Source organism: Coloeus monedula, assembly GCF_965178545.1.
Source record: "Coloeus monedula genome assembly, chromosome: Z".
NCBI classification, from domain to species: Eukaryota; Metazoa; Chordata; class Aves; order Passeriformes; family Corvidae; genus Coloeus; species Coloeus monedula.
Genome location: NC_138822.1, coordinates 33,166,273 through 33,185,505, shown reverse-complemented (window position 1 = coordinate 33,185,505; position 19,233 = coordinate 33,166,273). Strand labels below are relative to the sequence as shown.

The following is a 19,233-nucleotide window of genomic DNA, read 5'->3' as shown; positions in this document are numbered from 1 at the left end:
AGGTACCCCTAAACCTGTTGTATAATGAAACTAAAAATACACAGGTGGCAGAGGCTCAAGATCACTTGGAGTATGTGCTGTAGGCATAAAAGCTGTGAATGCAGGTTTGGGCACATAGTCAGCAGTTTGAAAGATGTAGCTGAACTCTTAGATCTTCTAGGCCAGTTCAGGATCTGGGGAACTGGACATTTCCACTGTGTTCAGGCTGCCCTGCATGATTTGTTACTGGGTTCTGTGACACTACTTTGAAAACCTACTCTGAAGCTTCTATCTCTCTACTCATTGCAATTTAGAGTTGAACTTCCTGCCCTGTTTATTCTCCAGTACTCTTCATTCACCTCTTAGCTTTAGAGGGATATTTTACTACAGCTGGGTGAAAGCAAAATGAGTGAATGCAAGAAGATAATGTAGACTTAAAAATGTTTACAAATAAAATTCTAGGACATGCAGTTCTGAAGAATGGACTTCTAGCTATAGTACTTGCTGGGGATGCTTGGTGTTGTGTCTGAGTAAGTAGAAATCTGTTTTCAGTACTAGAAGTGTGTTACTTGTCTCATTAAAAAAAAAAAAGGTGGGCCATTCCCTCATCAGCAGTCTTAAGTTTTTTCACTTCGCTTCTACTAGAATATATGAGTTTGGAATTTGTTTTCAAAAGAGCTGAGGATGGAGACATGTCTTAATCTTTCACTGCCAGGAGCTGGTGTCTCAGTTGATGAAAATATTTAAGTCAAGTATCTTAGCTACTATAGAACTCTTTAGTCTCCTGGTAGATACATACATAAGCAGGCATTACTTCATTCCTCACATCAGAAGTAGTTTTAGATAGCTTGAAGTAGTTTTCAGAATTTAATTTTTCTCTAAAGCGTGGTGTAAAGAGAGAACAATCTGCTTACACAATGTTGTTTTCTGTTTAGCAGAGCTCAGTGGCATTTGAGTGAACTGGGTATATTGCTGAGTGATAACTGTGACTGTTTCCCTTAGCAATTGCATCTCTTCATTTTTAAAACTAATATATGTTCTCACACTGGGAGAACACTAATATGTGTTCCCACACTGTTTTGGACTGCATAAATGACACACAGTCCTGCATGAAGATTTGTCAAATGATTGCCGTCACTGTGACTCATTGAGTAATAAGATCACATAAATGCAAATTTGTGGATAATACATTTGTATTTTTTGCTGCTTTTGCTTCCATTTGCCACAGGAAAAGTGATCAAAATACCTCTTATCTTTTAAATGCCTCATGTAATGGAAGGACTCAATTCTCTTTAGAAAGATTAATCTCTGAAATTTTACTAACTTCTGAATTGAATAAAAGTTCAGAGACTTAATAAGAAGAGCTTCAACCACGAGTCATAAGGGAAAAAGCCATGGATGACTTACTGTCATATTTTACATGGTTATTTTTTAATATTTGCTCACCACACACCACACACTGCTCCACACTCTGAAATTCCCGTGACGACTGTCAATATACTGGGGGCTTTTTGTTGCTGTAGAGGAGGGCATCTCTGCAGGTGTAAGTACATGCTCTGCACTCGATAGCTCTTGTTGATACTACTTACCCTTGCTAGGACTTTCCCTGCACTGCTTGCAATGCTGATGCCAGAGGAGCTTTAGTCAGTATGCACATCTTTGTCTCTGCTTGTCTTCTGTAAACTGCCTGCATATTTCAAGGGATCCCCTGGGATGGAGAGCAAGCAGCTCCTGGGCAGGGTGGGAGTTTGTGCTCCTCTGTCCTTGCTGGCTGTCAGGATGCCCCAGTGCTTTGTCCTCTAATTCTGTTCACGCATAATGACACAGGTAGCATGCCAAGGGCCTCTTTATCCTCATCTCCCAAGAAGACCACTGGTTACTTTTCTTGGATATTTATTAAACCAACTTTTTCTGGTCTGTTCTTACATGCCCAGCCTGGGGTGCTATGTCTTGTTTTGCATCATGACAGAATGAAAAGAGGAAAGATAATGATGGCTCTGTAAAAGTTGCCCATAGTGAAATTGCTGTAATATTTGTGTTAGCTATGTCTAGGATGGCCCTCTCCAAGGAACTAGAATTGGTTTGAAGTGAGGTTGTGGAGGAGGGTGAAAGGGACATGCAGACACCACTCACCCCTCTCTTGGGGTTGTGGTGTGGATGGTGGGGCAGCTGGGGGATGCTCAGGTTGGGGTGAGGAGGGATCTGGTAAAGAAAATCATCAGCAGTTCTCCCTGTGCAGGTCCCAAAAGGGGCACAGCCACACCTTCTCTGAAGAAATTACGGCCATCCAGATCTGAGCTTACTTCCCAGCCAGGTAACTGCCACTTAAGGTGCTTCAGTCCCTCCTCCAAGACACATGAAGTACTAGGTAGGAAGTCATCTTGTCAACAAACTCCATACATTTTGTTCCCTAGCAGAGGCAGAGGAGTTTCTGTCCTAGAGGTAAATTGCAATGATTTGATCACTTCTGTGCCTTCATGAATATCAAACATCTACAGAAATAGACTTTCCAAAGTCTATTTCCAAAAAGCATTTTTCTCCACAGTATTCTACTTTCCACATGTTTTTATGAGCTCCATTAAACTTGAAACTAACAAAAATTATATTCTTGCACTCTTGTTCCATTTGTTTGTATCATCTGTTGTGTTTAATCTCCAGGAATTATCCAGGAAGATGAATGGGTGATCATGGTTTAATTTATTACGCCCTTTAAAATTTAGGTGGTTCTGAATTTGGTAGTATTTTACTATATTCTTGCTTTTTAATCCATATGTATAACCTCCCACCTGCTGGAGCAGGTTGTTGTCCATGTTCCATCTGAGCTCCTGTAGGCAGGATGTTGCCAGAGGGGACAGGATGGATAGGGTGGGGGCCCCAGCCACCTGCTGTTCTCATGAACCAGCCTGTTTCTCTGCTGCTGTCATCAGCCCAGCTGCCCTGCAGAGCCCACAGCAACAGCATCCGCCTCTCCTTGTGGGGCATTTCCTCTGCTACCAGGAACATTGGCCCTGCAACCATGCTTTGCTGATCCTGCACTGCTCTGCAGCTTCACATTGCATCCGAATTTGTTATATGAATTACATACACGTTGTCTACACTATATGCAGGTTCCGGTCTGCATGCTTTTAACTGATTGTAGTGAATTGTTTATAGCAGTGGAATTCCAGGGCTAAGCCTGTGCCCCCTTTCTTATCACCCCTTATGTCTGTATAACTCAGCTTTTGGTGCTCGAGGCACCAACTCTGGCATGCCCCAGGTCAGAGTCAGTTCAGCTGCGTTACCTCCACGCGTCGCTGAAGCGACTTCGGCATCAGGAAAAGAGCTGCTTGCTGGGCTAGCTCGCTGGCTTCTCGGCAGAGGAAACACGGCAGGAGCCGATGGGATCGGCTCACTTAGCTCGGAGACAAAGGAAGAGAGAGGCTGTTCTGGTCTGCCTCCTAACAGGTTTATTGTTAGAAGTTTCACAACTCGAACGAGCTGGGAAGGCTGGAATCCGATGTGATGGGAATGATGCGATTGTGATGGGATGGGATACTGAGGCTTTTCCCTCAGTTTTATAGGCAATTTGAAAACCGAGGGGAAAGGGGAAAACAACCACTGAGTTACAAGCCAAGGGGAGGATACAATGTAACAGGAACCACTGGGGGTAAACCAAGAGGCGGGAGTTATAACAGAGAACCAGTGAACAACCGAGTAACCGGGAATTTTCCCAACCCGGGGGAGGTGGCTCGGACCCGGGCACCGCCCAGAGGATGCGGCTTAGGCTTCTGAGCCGCCCCTCGACCCACCCTCTGAGTCTGCCTCTTCGGGAAACTCGATCCAGGGGATGGGCTGGGATTGACTGGCATCTCGCTGCCCCAGCCCCGCAGTGGGCTGGGTCACCCCAACACCTGTACTCCTCTGCAACACATCCTTGTCTCCACTGCTCAAGGCCATTGATACTGTATCAGGAATGTTTCTCTAGGCTACATCATTACATTAAAGCCATAAGTATCTCACCCTACACAGAATGGCAGCTTGTTACTACCAGCTGTAAAATATATGGTTGTAACATCCAAGGATAAAAAAGTAAAACAAATTAGCAGTTTACACCTGGCCAGTTAGAGAAACTGCTGTCACAAATAAATTGAAAGACTCAGAGCTTCAGCAGGTCAGGAAAAGATTGGCCAGACCAGGTGTGGCAAACCTCAGCCCTGAGGTGTGGCACACTCAGTGCAAAGCTTGGGGCCTGTTACTGGCAGTGGCATCCTGCAGGATGACAAGGCTACATTACCATTCCAATGCCCGACATGTAGTCCTTTGCTCTTCCAGCCGTGTACATGCAGGCAAAGGGAACAAAGAGGAAATCCAAGTCTGGCTATGAAAGCAGCTTCATAGAGACAGTCTGCTCAAGGCATCAGGTCTGAGTGCACCTTGGCCTCAGTCCCGCACCCACTTGACATCCACAGAAATTTTCAGAAAAGAATGCAGCTGTAACTGATCAAGCGTCTAGCAGTCTAGGACGTGTATTGCCCATTAAGGAATGAGTAAAACACTTGTAATTTGTATTTACTTAAAAATGTTGGTCTAAAGTGTGGCTTTATTGTACTGCTTCCAGTCTTTAAGCACAATGGAGAGTCCCAGTGATCTTACTGTCCTCACTCACCTAGTCTGAAATACCTACTAACTTCACATTGCTCTCTTAATAGGACTCAAATCTGTTGCATCTCTTTCAGTTTAACAATTGCAATCTACAAGCATAGCTAATTTGTTATTTGGTTTGTTTATTACTTTCTCTGTACTGTTCTTGAAAGTTTCAAGCTTCTTTTTAATTGGAACGAGCAGCTAATAATGATCTTATACTGTTACATTTGGTATTTTTAATAATTTCACTTAAATGCAACAGACAAGGCTACCTCTTTCTGTCTTGACCAGTGCAGAATTTTGTTTTAATTCACAAGAGGTTGCTCAGAATCACAGCATTGAATCTCATCTTATGGAGAAAATTTATTAAAAACCCTTACATAAATACTACAACTGCCTGCTAACAATATATAACAACATAATGCCATTTTAACATTGTAACAAGATGAAAGGGCCTGGTTGTTGTAAACTGATATGGCTGCTATCAGTGTACTGGGGGCTACCTAAGCAAAGGCTTGACATTCCTATGACATTTAAGCTGTATTTTCCAGGAGGTTTCAGTCATAACCACAGAACCACAGAACCATAAAATAGTTTGGTTTGGATGGGACCTCTAAAGGTCATCTAGTCCAACCCCCTGTACTGAGCAGGGACATCTTCAACTAGATCCAGTTGCTTATAAATAATAGCCTGGATAAACAAAACTTCTTAAATCATAATGGTTTTATTTGCTTCTGTGTAAATGTTCTGCTACTTGTTTCTCAAAACATGCCTGTGGGATCAGCACCTGCCTTAAAGGAATTGGAGGAAGGTGAGTGAAAATCAAAACCAACATAGTGGCTGGAGTTCTGGTTTGCAAACAGGAATATGAGAAAGACATTTATCTCAGAGGATAACTCAAAGTTATGACTGTAAAGCACCATGCTACTTGAGCTGAAATAATGACTTTAATATGCAATAAGTAAGCAAATTTTACTCAGTGAAGAACTCTGCTGATGTTTCCAGGGGAAAGCCGAATTTGTTCCAAAAGAGGATTTGTCCCAGTGCCTCCACTTCTTGGTTTTTATCTTCTAGTAGCTGATCTGCTCACAAGTAGGAAAATGTCACAGTAAATGAGTATTTGCTGTCATCTAGCGGTAACATTTGTTCCAGCAACTTTGTTAGCTCTTCAACGATGCAGATGTAGTCTTCTAGGAAATTCTATCTGATTTTGGTCTTAAGGTCTTTTCTAGATGATAAAGGAGAGAGTTGATGAAAAATAAAAAAATCTGTATCCCTTCAATCTAAAATCAGAGTGAGATTATTTTTTTCCCTGCAAATTCTTTCCTCTTTCTTCTAAAAGTAAGAGAATACTGACTTCATGTTTTTGATGGAGGACTTTGTTGATGTAGTTGTAAGATTGAATTATGATATCAAAAGTGCCTGAGAGGGTAAGTTTTAGCTTTCTAACCCCACCACCATAGTGATGCCTTGAGAAGCCACCTAAAACCAGTGAAAAAATAGAATAGTAGAAAAAAAAATAAGGGGATAAAGGTAGGTATTTATTTGAAAGGCCTTCAAACGTACCCCCTGGAGTGCCAGAGGCTACTGCCAAGATGGATCCCAAGATGGACCCCAGGTCATGAGTTCTTCACACTTTTATAGGTTTGGTTCATTTGCATGTCAGGGTAAATTCTCCAATTAAAGCTTCAGTTAATGATGTAGCTTCCCCAAGCTTGCCCCTCCTTTCAGAGGCTTTGGTTTACATTTTGGGCCTTGGATGGTCTGAGTCTCCTTGGAGAGCAGGCCCAGAGAGGCTTTGTTATGTCTACCTAGTACGAGAGAGCAGAAATTAACAAGCTACAAGGAACTTTAGAGTTACACACTAGGCAGTACAGGATTTGAAAAATACAAAAGTTAAAACCTAAGGAAGAGGGATAACTTTAATCAGATTCTTCAAAAAGAATGGTCAGAGTGCAGAGTGTTGTCTCCATGACATATTTTTAGTTTGGTGGGGATTCTTTTTTTACCTCCCCAGGTATTCAGGATGGAGAGTGTTGCTGATTAATCATATGGCCATGAAAGTGACTGGATGGGAATTGGCATCATTGACATAATCCAATTAAAAATAAAACCTGATAGGTAAAGGTCAACAAGAGCAAGTCAAACCAGCACCCTTGGTTAAACAGGTAGGTTGAAATAGCCCTTCACTTCTATGCAAGAGGAGCATCCTGGGAAAAGGAACTGGTAATTCTAGAGTAACTAAGTCAGCATGTTACTTCTCTGAAAGCATTACGGTCTAAATAAGACAGACTCATTCAAGCCAGTTCCATTACAGATTAATTTTTGCAGTGGTAGACTCCAAAGACCTCAACCCAGGTGTCAACTGCAGGTATAAATATATACATTAAGTCAGTGTCCCTGGCAATCGTAAGGAAATGCCCTACTTCACACCTGCATCTTATTGTTTTACTTTAGATAACTTTCTATTGTGACAGTGAAGTACAATCACATTCATTTTTTCCACAGTACATCAATTTTTTTCCACTTACACTTTCACAGTATCTAAATAAGAAAATCTTAAATTACCCTGTGACAAACCAGATGAAAGGTCAGGCAAAACCAAGAACGGAAGTTACACCAAAACAGAAAGGCTAGTTTGTCTGACAACAATTTTCCAAAGGTGTACATACAAATGGATATCTCTAAATAAGCATCCTTTCTGGCTTGCAGGTCGGGAGAAGTGAGGGCAAACTCCTCAGAAATGAGCCAGCAGATTTGGTAGTTTACATAACAGAAAAATAAATCAGACTTCGGCTGTGGATAGAGCTCCACAGAGGCTGACAGAGCAGATATACCCACAGAAGGAGGCGCTGCTCGACCACTTTCCACACCTCTCAGCGGCACCTCCAGTCGCGCATCGTCCTCAGCTGCGAGACAGGATCTAAATGTCTTGAGTTATCCTGAGATTAAACTTCTGGTTCATTTTTTTATGATTTTTCCGTGGACCTTACTCAATGGTTTCTTCTGGATTATTTTTATAATTTTAGGAACTATTCTGGTGTCTGTCTAGGCTTTTAAAAGAAACAATGATTATCACTTGAATATGGAAAGGTTGTTTAGCAGACATGGCATGTTGGTGTGAGAAATTTTCTTCCTTTCATCAGCTATTGTCAGAAGATAAAACAAGTTCCCTGGCAAAAGCAATTTGTCAGGTAGAATTTAGACTATGTATGCTGAAAAATTACTCAACCCTTGACATGAGAGAGAGAATAATTCTTGAAAAGAGAAAAATCTCAAGTGCTTTGTCCAATAGTATTCCCTTAAGTGGCAGAGTCAGACACAGCTGGCATAGTGAAGTTAACTATTTATTTTTCAGTGGGTGCAAAAAAACCCCAAAGCAAACCCCGTTAAGCAACTACTTAAAATGATAAAAACCATGATATTGACAGTTATTAAGGAATCACAGGAATTATGTCTGGGACTCTTCCTTAAAACAGGGCTTTTTAATCCGTAGGTCTTAATATGCTCTCTAAAAGGCCAGTGCATTTGTTTGTTGAACTGAAACTCAAACATATTGTGTCTTTCCCAAAAACTCAGAAATAAAGCTGCTATTAAAATCCTCCTCCATTTGAAGGAGCTGGCTTTCTATGCTGCTTTATTCTTCCTTTTTTGTTTGTTTGCTTTTGGTTTTCTGTTTGTGTTCCTGAGAAGTTTAGCTTTGAGTTCTCGTCAGAGATGCTGTGACTCAGAGCAGTGATGGCATTTTGCTTTCGTTACCTTGCTTTCTTGTTGTAGAAGGCCAACATATGTAAGGCAAGGAATCCCTGTACCAATCATTATGTTGAGTGTATATATTCCTTCAGATATAGCGAAGAGGTGTTGTGGGAACATTTATTTCTCTGCATTCTTAAACTTTTCATGTGCTTTGACTTAATGCTGAAAATCACAGTCTTTTAAAATGGATGAGCAATAGATCTCTACTATAAACTCAGTCTCTCTTTCAGGTACTAATCTGTTTGTACAGCAAGAAAACCAGCAGTTTTTCTGCAACCTTTACTACCTTGCATCCCTGAGCTAGGAGATAGGCAGGATAAATTTGAGAATGCATGTCCTATTTCTGTGTTATCACTGCCCAGCTCCCAGCATCAAACCATTATGTCTCAGCTGAGGTTTTCATTTTACTCAGTAATTCCGCCACTGAGAAGGATGGACATACACAGAATACATGCTTGCTTGTAAGGAGTGGACTTTAGACCCTGAAGGAATTTGTTTGCCAGGAACCCACAGTGCACAAGTGGGTGATGATGTGAAAGAGGCCATTCAATTGGCAGTATCTGTAAGATGTATTTTGTCATGGTTGTAGAATGTGATGTCATCTGAGCATTACAGCCTGGAGGGCCTTGTCGTGTGTCACTCTCACTGGATGCAGTGGCAGTACCTACTTCTTGCATCTCTGAAAATCAGACTGGGAATCTGCAGGTCTGCAGGAGGAGGAACAGTCTGTGTTTTATTCTATCCATATCATGTGCTGCAATGACAATCGTATGGATAAATTTTCCACTCTTAACTGGTGACATAATTGTTAAAAACCATAAATGGAAGTGTAAGGCTTCCACAGTGTACATGAAATAAGTTCCTGCTAAATCAGGCCTTGACAACACAGTGCTTACTTGGCAGTACAAACAGCTCGTTAAACCGAACATATCTATCTCTGTCACACTGTCTAGCAAGATTGTGGAGACTGCACACTTAATTTTACATAGAGTAAGATTAACTAACTTATTTTCAGTTAGAAAAAGAGTATCACACACTTGACAGTGGCCAAAACTATTTGAATAAACTTTCTGCACCATTTGGACATTTTGGAGGATTTTTTTTCACAACAGTTGCTTTTTCTCTTACGTTAATGATTGAAGATTGTCCCGGTTCCTTTTCTCAATCCTTTTCTTCCTTCTGGTTTCTCCTGATTAGATGGATAGTAACAGGCAATTTCTTAAGTCAGACCTGACTTACACAACTTCACAAGTTGCTGGCATAGCAGTAAATCAGTTATCAATCATGAGAAATATGTTTTCAGGGATTTTTTCTGGTTTGGGCTTTGTAAATCAATTTTCATGTAAGTTTGTGTGAAAATGTTCCTTAAAACAAACACTCTGTTTCACAGTAATTACAGACTTCCAGCTGTAGCGAAATATAGCCTTTCTGGGGATTAAGTAAGATTTCCAGAAAAGAACTTGACTGGTATCCATGAGATCATAGATACTACTTCTCAATAAAATTCTGCAACAAGGGAACTAACTTCCCTATAAGAATCTTCCTATCCTTCTCTGCCTTTTCTAGCATAATAGAAATGCCTGCATAGATAAACTTTAATTTGTGAGCTGAAAGACAAGACAGATAAAGTCAGTCAAAATATCTACCAGTTTTTTTATTTTATTTTCTCTTTAATTTTTTTTTTAACTCCTAAGTAATTTACATTTTGAAACAAAATCATTGCAAGTCAAAGAAAACAACGTGGAAAAAGCTTCATTTGGAAGCACAGGGGTTTAAAAGTGTTTTTGTTCTTATTGACAAAAAAACATATTAATTGAGTTGCAATTTTTGAGTGGTTTAAAGAAGCTGACATTTTATTTTTAGAACTTTTTTGTTTCAATAGCACGGGTTAACAACTTACAATAAGTGTATGCCATTCTTCATATGATAACTGCACTACAAGAGGAACTGGAGTATCCAGCTCCATGGCAGAATGAGAATTTGAACTTCAAAATATGGTACCATGGCGAATGCCTGAATTAATTTTGAGTATCCGCATTTCTACCTCAAACACATACTGCATGAAACAACTGTAAAAATATGTTTTTGTCTAAAACTCAGGTATTATTCTAGTGATGAACTGTGAGCTCAATGGCAAAACTTGCTTAGTTAATGGCACTTGTTCAATTCTCCTACAACATTTGCAAGCCAATACAAAATATTTTTCCTTAACAGAAAGGAAGTGTTAGGTCCAGTGCAATTTCCTGTATGTTGGCATCAAATCAGAGCTGGGCTGGGCTTCCATAACCTACCTTCAAGAAAATCCATTAGTATTTTCTGCCATCTTGTAGAGGCAACACTTCAGGTCACCAGGTCAACTGAATTAAAAGTAATTGTGTGGCTATAAAGGGCTTCTGTTGCAATGGGACAGACTTCTGTCCTTCAAGCCCACACAGGCAACAACCCAATGCCCAGCTTAGTGCATGACAAAACCGGACTTAAATGGACAAAGGCACCAGTACAATGCTGGTAAAAAAACATGGGCAAGCACAAAAATTATACATCTTAAAGTAATTAATACTGCTATGTTGTCACAAGACAAATGAGTTATGGTAAACATTTTAAGGCTCAGGAATTAAAAAGCTTTAAGAAACAAATAAGAACCCAAGTAGGGGGTGAAAATGTTCCTGAACGACACTGCATATGTCAAACCATGTTTCTAAAATCGGCATTCAGAAAGCTAATTGTTTTAGTTGGAAACAGAACAAATTTAACATGTATCCTGTCACTCCATTAAGTTGGTTTTTATTTTAACAACCTTTAAAAAACTCACTCACAACAGAGTTTGGTAATACTAAGAATATATTTAGCTGTTGTTTTCCAAGAAGACATTCCAGACTTTTAATATCATCCCAAACTGATAATTATTCATTTGTTGAAGATACACACCAGTAATCAGCTAATGCACTGCAATACTAGCCATTTACAGAGACCTCCACTTCTCAGTGACATCTGCTGAGAACAGGACTGCTTGTGGGACTTGTATTGCTATAGAACAGAAATTGAAGCACTTATCCATGGATAAATGTATCAACATAATGCTAATCTGGGTGCTGGAAAACTGAAGAATTTATTTCAAAAAGTAAAAACATGGTTCCTTTTCTACAGCTTTCATCCTAAAATGTTCAGGCTCTCTACATTACCTTCCTCATGCTTTGCACCGCCACTGAGAAGGCTGATAATTTATTTTTTAAAACAAAACCTGAGGTCCTTCTGAAATAGTATGACTTAATAACACTGAGTTTTGCAAAGTATTTCAAGAATCATAATGAAAGAGGGGTTACATAAAGTTTTGGTTGGACTTACCTAAAGCAGAGCTTGAGTTTGAACTAAATTTACAGTGCTCATTACAACCCATTACACTTCTGGTCGTGCCTTTGTCAAGGCAATGCTTGAAAAGACTGTAAAACACATTTTTTCATTACTGTACATAAATTATATGGGTGGAGACAAGCAATTTCGGAAAATTGTCACTCTTAAATACACATTCTGAGAATATCAGTGTTTGCAGAGTTTTTAAAATTGATTCAAATTAATATATTTTCTTCCAAATGCTGAACACATTTCCTCTATCCATATGAAAAATGCAGTCAATTCTTTATTTCAAAGACTATCAAATTTCTTACTTTGGTCATTCATGTGTTTTCCTTTATTTTGATCTTATCTGTTCTTTGTAATGCTTTCCATCTTTGCTGCTGTTTCCTTGTTGGGTACTTGCTATGGTAGATAGCAGTTATCTGATTTTATTTCAGCTTTCACTAAGGCACACTGTATGTCTTGGTTTCATTGCTGGCAGTGCTCAATATTGTTTAAGATACAGCTACCTCATATAAACTGTACCTTGTTTACATTAGGAATATGAGAACTGGCATTTCCACAGGGCAGATTTTTTTCTTTTTGCTGTTTAAAATGCATTCTGAATCAGTACAGGAAGCCACAATCATGACTACAGGCTACGAGGTCTAACAAAAGAGAGAGAGACGCGATTACTGCTTCCCTGTATGTGCTCTGGCTCTCTGCTGCTAAAGGTGTTCTCCCAACAGAGCTAGAATTCTTGTACCTGCTTAAATGAATTACTTCGTTTAAACTAAACTGTTGGGCCTTGCCTACCGTAGAGTGTTCTACTGTGATGGTAGCCATCCCTGCAAAAGGGATGTATGGGTAGCAGAAAATTAAATTAAACTGTCACGCTCTATGAACCACTAAAAAGCCTGCAGAAATAGGGCTCAAAATCATGACTGAGTTCCTCTGGTTACCATTCATCAGGTGACTCTCACTGACTCTTAATGAACTACTGAACGAACTATATAATGGACTTGCAGCCTCTGTAAAAGACAAAAGCATTTTACACCATATTTGCCTGGCCACCTCTTATCATTGCAGCTAACACGTTGCTTTGTTGAACCGTAACAACTCCACTGGGCTTCTGAGTGGTGTATGAGCAGACTCCTTCGAAGAAACCAGAAAAATGCCTTACAGAACTATTTTTGCCTGCTCAGATGCAGGTCCACACCAGGGATTTCCTAAGCACAAGAATGACATCGAGGCTACATGACTATTTTTTCCAACTCTCCTACCAAAAGAATTGCCCTGGCAAAAAAGTGCTGTGTGGGCCCAGTGTGAAAAGAGCATTTGGATGGAAACATTCAGCTGATGTTTGACAGTCACAGGCATCTATAAACACAGCCTTTATACGGGGAAATGTCAGGCATCTTCACAGTCGCTAGTGCCACCACCTCTGCATTTCATTTAAGCAGAATCAACCCACGAACTAAGCCTTGCCATACATCTCTATGAAATACCTTGGTTTGTCATAGGGAAAGGCACCTTGAGAGTCGGCCTTACAAAGAATGAGCCCGGAGAGAACGCTTACTTAGCAAGCCCCTGCTCAAGTTTACTTACTATACAAAAAACTTGCTTTTGAGCAATACAGTAAGGAAAAAAAAAAAAAAAAATCGATTCCCTTTGTTCGTGTTTTAATTGCCTGCTCCCTTGTTTCCTCGCCTGGGACAGAACCACTGCCCGGCCTACTCCAGCCGGACTCTTGGCTGCGCAGGGGCGCTGCCCTCGGCCGGAAGGTGCTGCCGCCGTGCCCGGGGTACGCGGCTGCCGGGGCCCGACGCTGACAGACCGTGATCCCCCCGAGCAAGTGTGCGGCGCTGGCTCGCCCGATCCCCGCTGCCTCCAGTTACACCCCTGGCAGGAGCCCGCAGCTCTCGGCTTCGCTTTCCAGGGTTATTTTTGGACGGGGCCGCCGCATGCTGATGGCAGCGGGCTGGCGGGCAGCGAGGCGCCGACGGGGCCCTCGGCGGGGCGGGCGGGGAAGGGGCGGTGCGCACCCCGCGCCCGCCCTGGCTCCCCCGCGACGCCGGGCCCCGCCCGGGGAACGCCTCTGGGCTGCCCACGGCCGGTTCGGCAGCCTGCGCCAGGGCCGTCGCTCCCCAGCGGAGCCACAGCCCGGCGGGCGGCAGCCGCCATGGAGCGCACCCCCATCCCCGTGCTCACCGTGCAGACGGCGCCCTACGAGGACCAGCGCCCGACGGGCGGAGGGGGCCTGCGGCGGCCCACGGCGCTCTTCGAGAGCCAGCGCAACTACCTGCCCAACTTCGTGCAGAGCCTCCTCTCCTCCGTCGACCTCCGCGACCGGCAGGGCTGCACCATGGTGGTGGGCAGCGACGGCAGGTACTTCAGCAAGACGGCCATCGAGATCGTCGTCCAGATGGCCGCGGCCAACGGGGTAAGCGGCCCCTCACCCTCCCCGCCGCCCCCTCGACGGCCTCTGCGCCCCGTCCCTGGCAGCGGCACCCGCGCTCTGCCCGCGCCGGCGCTCCCGCGGGAAGCACGGGCAGAACCTTCCAATGTCATCACCCGGACAGCGCTCCAGACGCAGATGGAGCCCGGAGGAACTCCGCGTGCGGCTCTATGTCAGCGCTGTGCGCGTCAGGTGCCCGAGCCAGCCCCACGCGTGCCGGTTCGTGCGTCCGCTGGGCTGTGCCGCTGGGCCCTGGAGAGGTGATGGCTCTGTCGGGGTGTGGCGGTGGGGATGGTGGCAACCTCAGGAGACTGCCAGCCGTGCCGTGCTGTTTCACACCTTATTCTAGAAGGAGGAAGGCATGGGAGCTGAAACATAGGGTTCACTCTGCAGGAGAAAATGAAGCAGAGTTAAAAATAGGTACATGGGAAACAAAGGTATCAGACATGCATCTGCTGCTCAGGATATTTTAAACGTATTTAAGGAAAATTGTATTGTTGAAGGAAGAGGAATTCAGCATTTTATCTACATCTTAGGAAAATGATAGTTCTTTTCTATTGGTCACTTGCTAAGAAATTGTAAAATCCAGGAAGACAACAGTGGCAGAAACCTGTGGTCAGATGGGATACAAACTTTTCTTGTGCAGTTTTGAAAGTAGGAAAGAACTTGGGAAGAAGACTTATGTCTTCTGCTAGATACATGCGTGTGTGGATGTCAGTGTGTGGATGTGGTGTACAGAAAGCTGGAAACACCAGATAATGCAGGCTTGAAGTTCCACTTCAAAGCAGAGTTGAAACTGCTGTCTCTTGTTGTGATGCCTAGACTGATCCTCTAGATTTGGCAGGAGTGATATAATTTTATAGGGTTTCTTTTTGTAGGGATTATTTTTTGCAAAAGCTCAGTGCTTCAAAGGCAGTGCTTTCAGAAGATCTTTCATTTTGAAATGAATCTTCATATGTGTTTGAATTTTCCCTGCTGATTTGTTGTCGAAGATCTTTCATTTTGAAATGAATCTTCATATGTGTTTGAATTTTCCCTGCTGATTTGTTGTCATGTACAAGCTATATAGACCAGTCAGTCTTGTATGAATAATGAATATTTTAAATTTACTTCTAAAACATGTTCTCAATGTGCTGATAGTATCAAGCAGATGCTGAGTGATGTCTGAGATGTCAGACTGACTGTCTTACATACCGTCTGCCTAGTGCAAAATCACCATTCATATAGGGACTTGGCAGAGGCCGGGGTTTATGTGGCCCAGGGTGTGGAAGGGCGCTGGGGGGTACAGTGGTGGAAGTGGGGACAGTGGCGAGACTGACACAATGGTTCCATCTGCAGTGTCAGGGAAGGGAGCATGCAGGGAGTGGGTGTAGGGCAGAGGAAGTGGGCTGGTGTGTGGGGAGTTGCAAGAAAGGGGGACAGGATGCTGAGGAGTGCTGCTCCCTAGCCTCATTGCCCATGTAGCTCAGTGGAGATAGTCTCACTGATGGAGTTGTACTTGTTGACCAGGTGAGATGAAGTGCAGCAACAACTAAAGCAAGAGCCTGGCAGAAAGAACTGCGCTGCTGAGGCTGAAGTTCTTGCCTGTCCTTGCATGCTAGTAGGAGCTACTGGAATGGGTTAGTTACAGTGCAGGGTGACCACAAGGGCTGAGGTGCTGAAGAAGTTAAGGGTTTAGAAGAGCAGGGGCTTCTCAGACAAGTTATGCCGACTAATTTTTCCTATCAGCCTGCCTCCTTCTTACTGTCACATGCCCCGTCTTCCTTGAATATCGTTCTGCCCTTAGGAGATTTCCAGTTTGACATGTTTCTGGCACCGTGCTGTAATAATGCTTCCCCTTTCTTAAGTTACTGCAGGTTTCTTAGAAACACAGTTTCTCCCTAGCGTCTTCTGAAGCCAAACCCCAAACTCTTCTGCTTACAGTTCTCACAAAGATCTGAATTCACGCATGATTATCTTACTAGTGACACAGTCCTCAGAAATTCAGCAGCCCAGCTGGTAGGGAGCTACTGAAAGGGCTTCCCATTTGCGTGCTCTCATCCTCTATTCTCTTTGTAACGTCTTCACCCTGCTCACCCTCACCTCTGTTTCTCTCAAGCACAGTGTAAATGTATAAGTCTCATGTTTACTTACTTAGTACTATCTGTACGTGTTATTTTTTGGCTGTTAAAATACACCTGCTGGGAAAATATCTGAATCTACTTGATAGCATTGCTTAGTGCTGTGCTATGTAAGCAGGGGGAGAGGAAGAGAAGACTCATGAGAGCAAAAATCTCTCCCTTTGGATGAGGTTAGTATCATGAGAAATCATGTAGCCAGTATGACAGTGAAAGAAGTGAACTGATGGTAGGCTGGATCAGATAAAATGTGGGGAAGGCTTGAAGGTGCATTGAAAATGTTCAGCTGCCCTGAGTGCCAGGAGAGGAATAGCCACACAGTGCTGATAAACTGAACTTTAATCTCCTTCCTGGAAGATACATACCGAGTGTCATGGTTAGTTGTGCCTGCTGAGTACAAAAATAAAAGTGATTTTCTATTATCAACTGTAAATGGATTGCCCTTTAGAGTTGCTAGGTTCCTCTTGTTCTAACTTGGTGACTCATCCCACATTCCCCCTGTGCTAACAGCTTAGCACGGTTGGCATAGGCTCTGGTACGAGGAGTGAGATGAGGTCCCCTGCTCAGTCAGCTGCCAGTGCTTGGTCTGCTCATCCTGGGTGCTGCTGGCTCATGCCCTCCAGCTCAGGGCTGCAGGTACATGCCCCACAGCTGCAGCCTGCACAGCTTTCCCATGCTCTGCAGCTGCAAGCAGCACATGCTCCACCAGCTCTGTGGGGCACACAGCTGGGGCTGTAGCAAACGCATTTGGGTGAGGGAGTGCACGTCATGGGAAGGTGGGGGAGCATGAGGAAGGCCAGACAGAGGTCCTGTGCCATTCTGGGTTGCAACAAGCAGTTTGACAAAGTGGAGTGGTAGGAGAGTATCTGAGGCTCTATTTCCCTTCCCACCTGTGTCCTGCCAGTAGTAGTGTCTGTCAGCCTTAATGTCTGGAAGAACTGAGGTAGAAGGCTCCAGCAGTTGCAATACAGTTCCTCTACGAATTAGATGCAAATATTAGACTCACCAGCTGGATGGAGTGTCTCATTTTTGTTGGAAAGTTTAGGATAGGTTTAAATGAAAAGCTGTTGTTTGTGAGTCTCAGTGGCAGGTGAGAAGCTAATGATCTTACACTGAATATGGAAAGTCATGACAACATGCTAGAGAGATTGCAGAATATTGATAGTAATGCTGTAGAAGTTTGAGATGGCGGAGAGTTGAGTTTTCTGGTTGTCTCCTATGTAATACCATATTGCTTTTATTTTCCATGGCTTTTCATGCAAATCTTGCCCTCCCTCCCTGGCTGTGTGTGATACTTATTTTCTTCTACACTGAGTGAGGTTTTCAGTCATCTTTAGGATACTATAGTAAAAGATAGAGAGGCACAGCCCCAAGTTGTTCAGGATGTAATCTGCTTGCTTCATGTTCTTTCAAGTATAATTGACTGAGGCATATGAGAGATTACTGGGAAAAAGAATTTAAAAAGCATTAAGTGACTCCATGGTAATCAGCTGAATCGTCTAAAAAGGCACAGCTGCAAGCAGTAATATTGCATAAAAGTGTTCTTGTAAAGTACTTGTTAGGGTACTTTATTCTTTCAGCTGTAACTGTTTGTTGAGGCTCTTTGTTTCTGCTGTTGCTACTAGAAGTACAGTGACAAAATAGAATGTGGCATAGGGACACAGTATTAGAAGGGATGTTACATGCCTGTGATCTTGTAGCCATGCAAGTTTTTGAATTCCAAAGATAATTTTTCTGCGCTATGAAATTGTCCAAGATTTTCAGAAGGATATTACTGGAACTTTAATTGTGAGTCAATGTGTGGGTAGAGTTTGGTTACTGTTTTAGCCCAGATTGCAAGAAGTCTGTAAAATCGGATATTAATTAAATTAATTAAAGAAATAATTAAATGCTAGTTTAGTATTTGGTTCAAAATGAAGAGATTCTGAACCAGGAGAAGATGACCTTGTGCATTCCTGCCACCAAAACGAAGAAAGCAAAGGAAGATGGGTAGCACATTTACACCTCTAAGGCCTACACTCTCCTCAGGCAGTTGTGTAGAAGTACTGATGACCTTACTATAAGGTGAAACTTTATAGTATTCCCTGCAAATAATATACCAATGTATCTTACGTAATTTGATTTGCAGGATCCTTAATTTAGCATACTAAAAATTGCAGTATTTCTATAGTACAGAAATCAGCATAATAAATAATATTTCTATGTAGTATAGAAATAGTAGCATCATGACAAATGCTTAAGGCAAATCAGATTGTTCATATTTATATTAATATTTAGCATCCAGAAAAATGGAAAAACCAGTTTGTTCAACATCTGCTGAATGGGAAGAAATTAAATATGTGAAGAGATAGTCCTAGGCAATTCGTGCATTGTGAAGAATTTAAATATTCTACTAACTTTTAAAACTACGGGTGTTGTGCATGAAGACAAAAACTAAAACTCACTAGTTTAGATTTGGAAATACCAAAAACATGTTTGTGATAAGCCTGCATGCAAGCATAAATGCATTTGTACTTGAGTACCTCCAGATAGATTGTGTGGTTATTTTCAAGTATTTTTTTAAATGCTATTGCTGTCATATTCCTTTTGTTTACCCATACACAATACTGTTTTAAGAGCTGGCACACATTTCTGACAGCTGTATTTGGAAGACTGAGTCATTGCTCTAGCTTTCTACATGCTTCATAGTTTAAAAAAAGGGAGGGACAATATTCAAAACAATCGATTTCAGGTTTTTTTAAAATAGTATTTTTCTTTCCATTATAATTTTTTGTTTGTTTCTTAACTTCTTAGCTCTCCTGTTTTCCAGCAACATTCCATAGGCTTCAAAATTATCTGCAAAAACTCTGAAAAGAGAAGCAGGTAGACAAACAATCATTCTTTCATGAGAGCTTGAGGTAGAAATCTCAGATAGGAGACTGCACATTTTTTAAAATTTGAAAGCAGGTCTTGTGATTCTCAGTGAAA

General features: G+C 42.2%; 1 protein-coding gene across 2 annotated transcripts in view; it reads left to right on the top strand.

The window, feature by feature from the left end:
- The first annotated feature begins 13,774 nt into the window (after positions 1–13,774).
- The window catches only part of PGM5 (phosphoglucomutase 5), an 81,590-nt gene continuing 76,131 nt past the window's right edge, over positions 13,775–19,233 (top strand). The window contains exon 1 of one of the 2 annotated variants that reach the window (XM_082301274.1): positions 13,775–14,134. In XM_082301274.1, coding sequence (XP_082157400.1) covers positions 13,874–14,134 — 261 coding nt within the window. In that variant the 5' untranslated portion in view covers positions 13,775–13,873. The remainder of the gene's footprint in view (positions 14,135–19,233) is intronic. The other variant, XM_082301273.1, reaches the window with a different exon arrangement.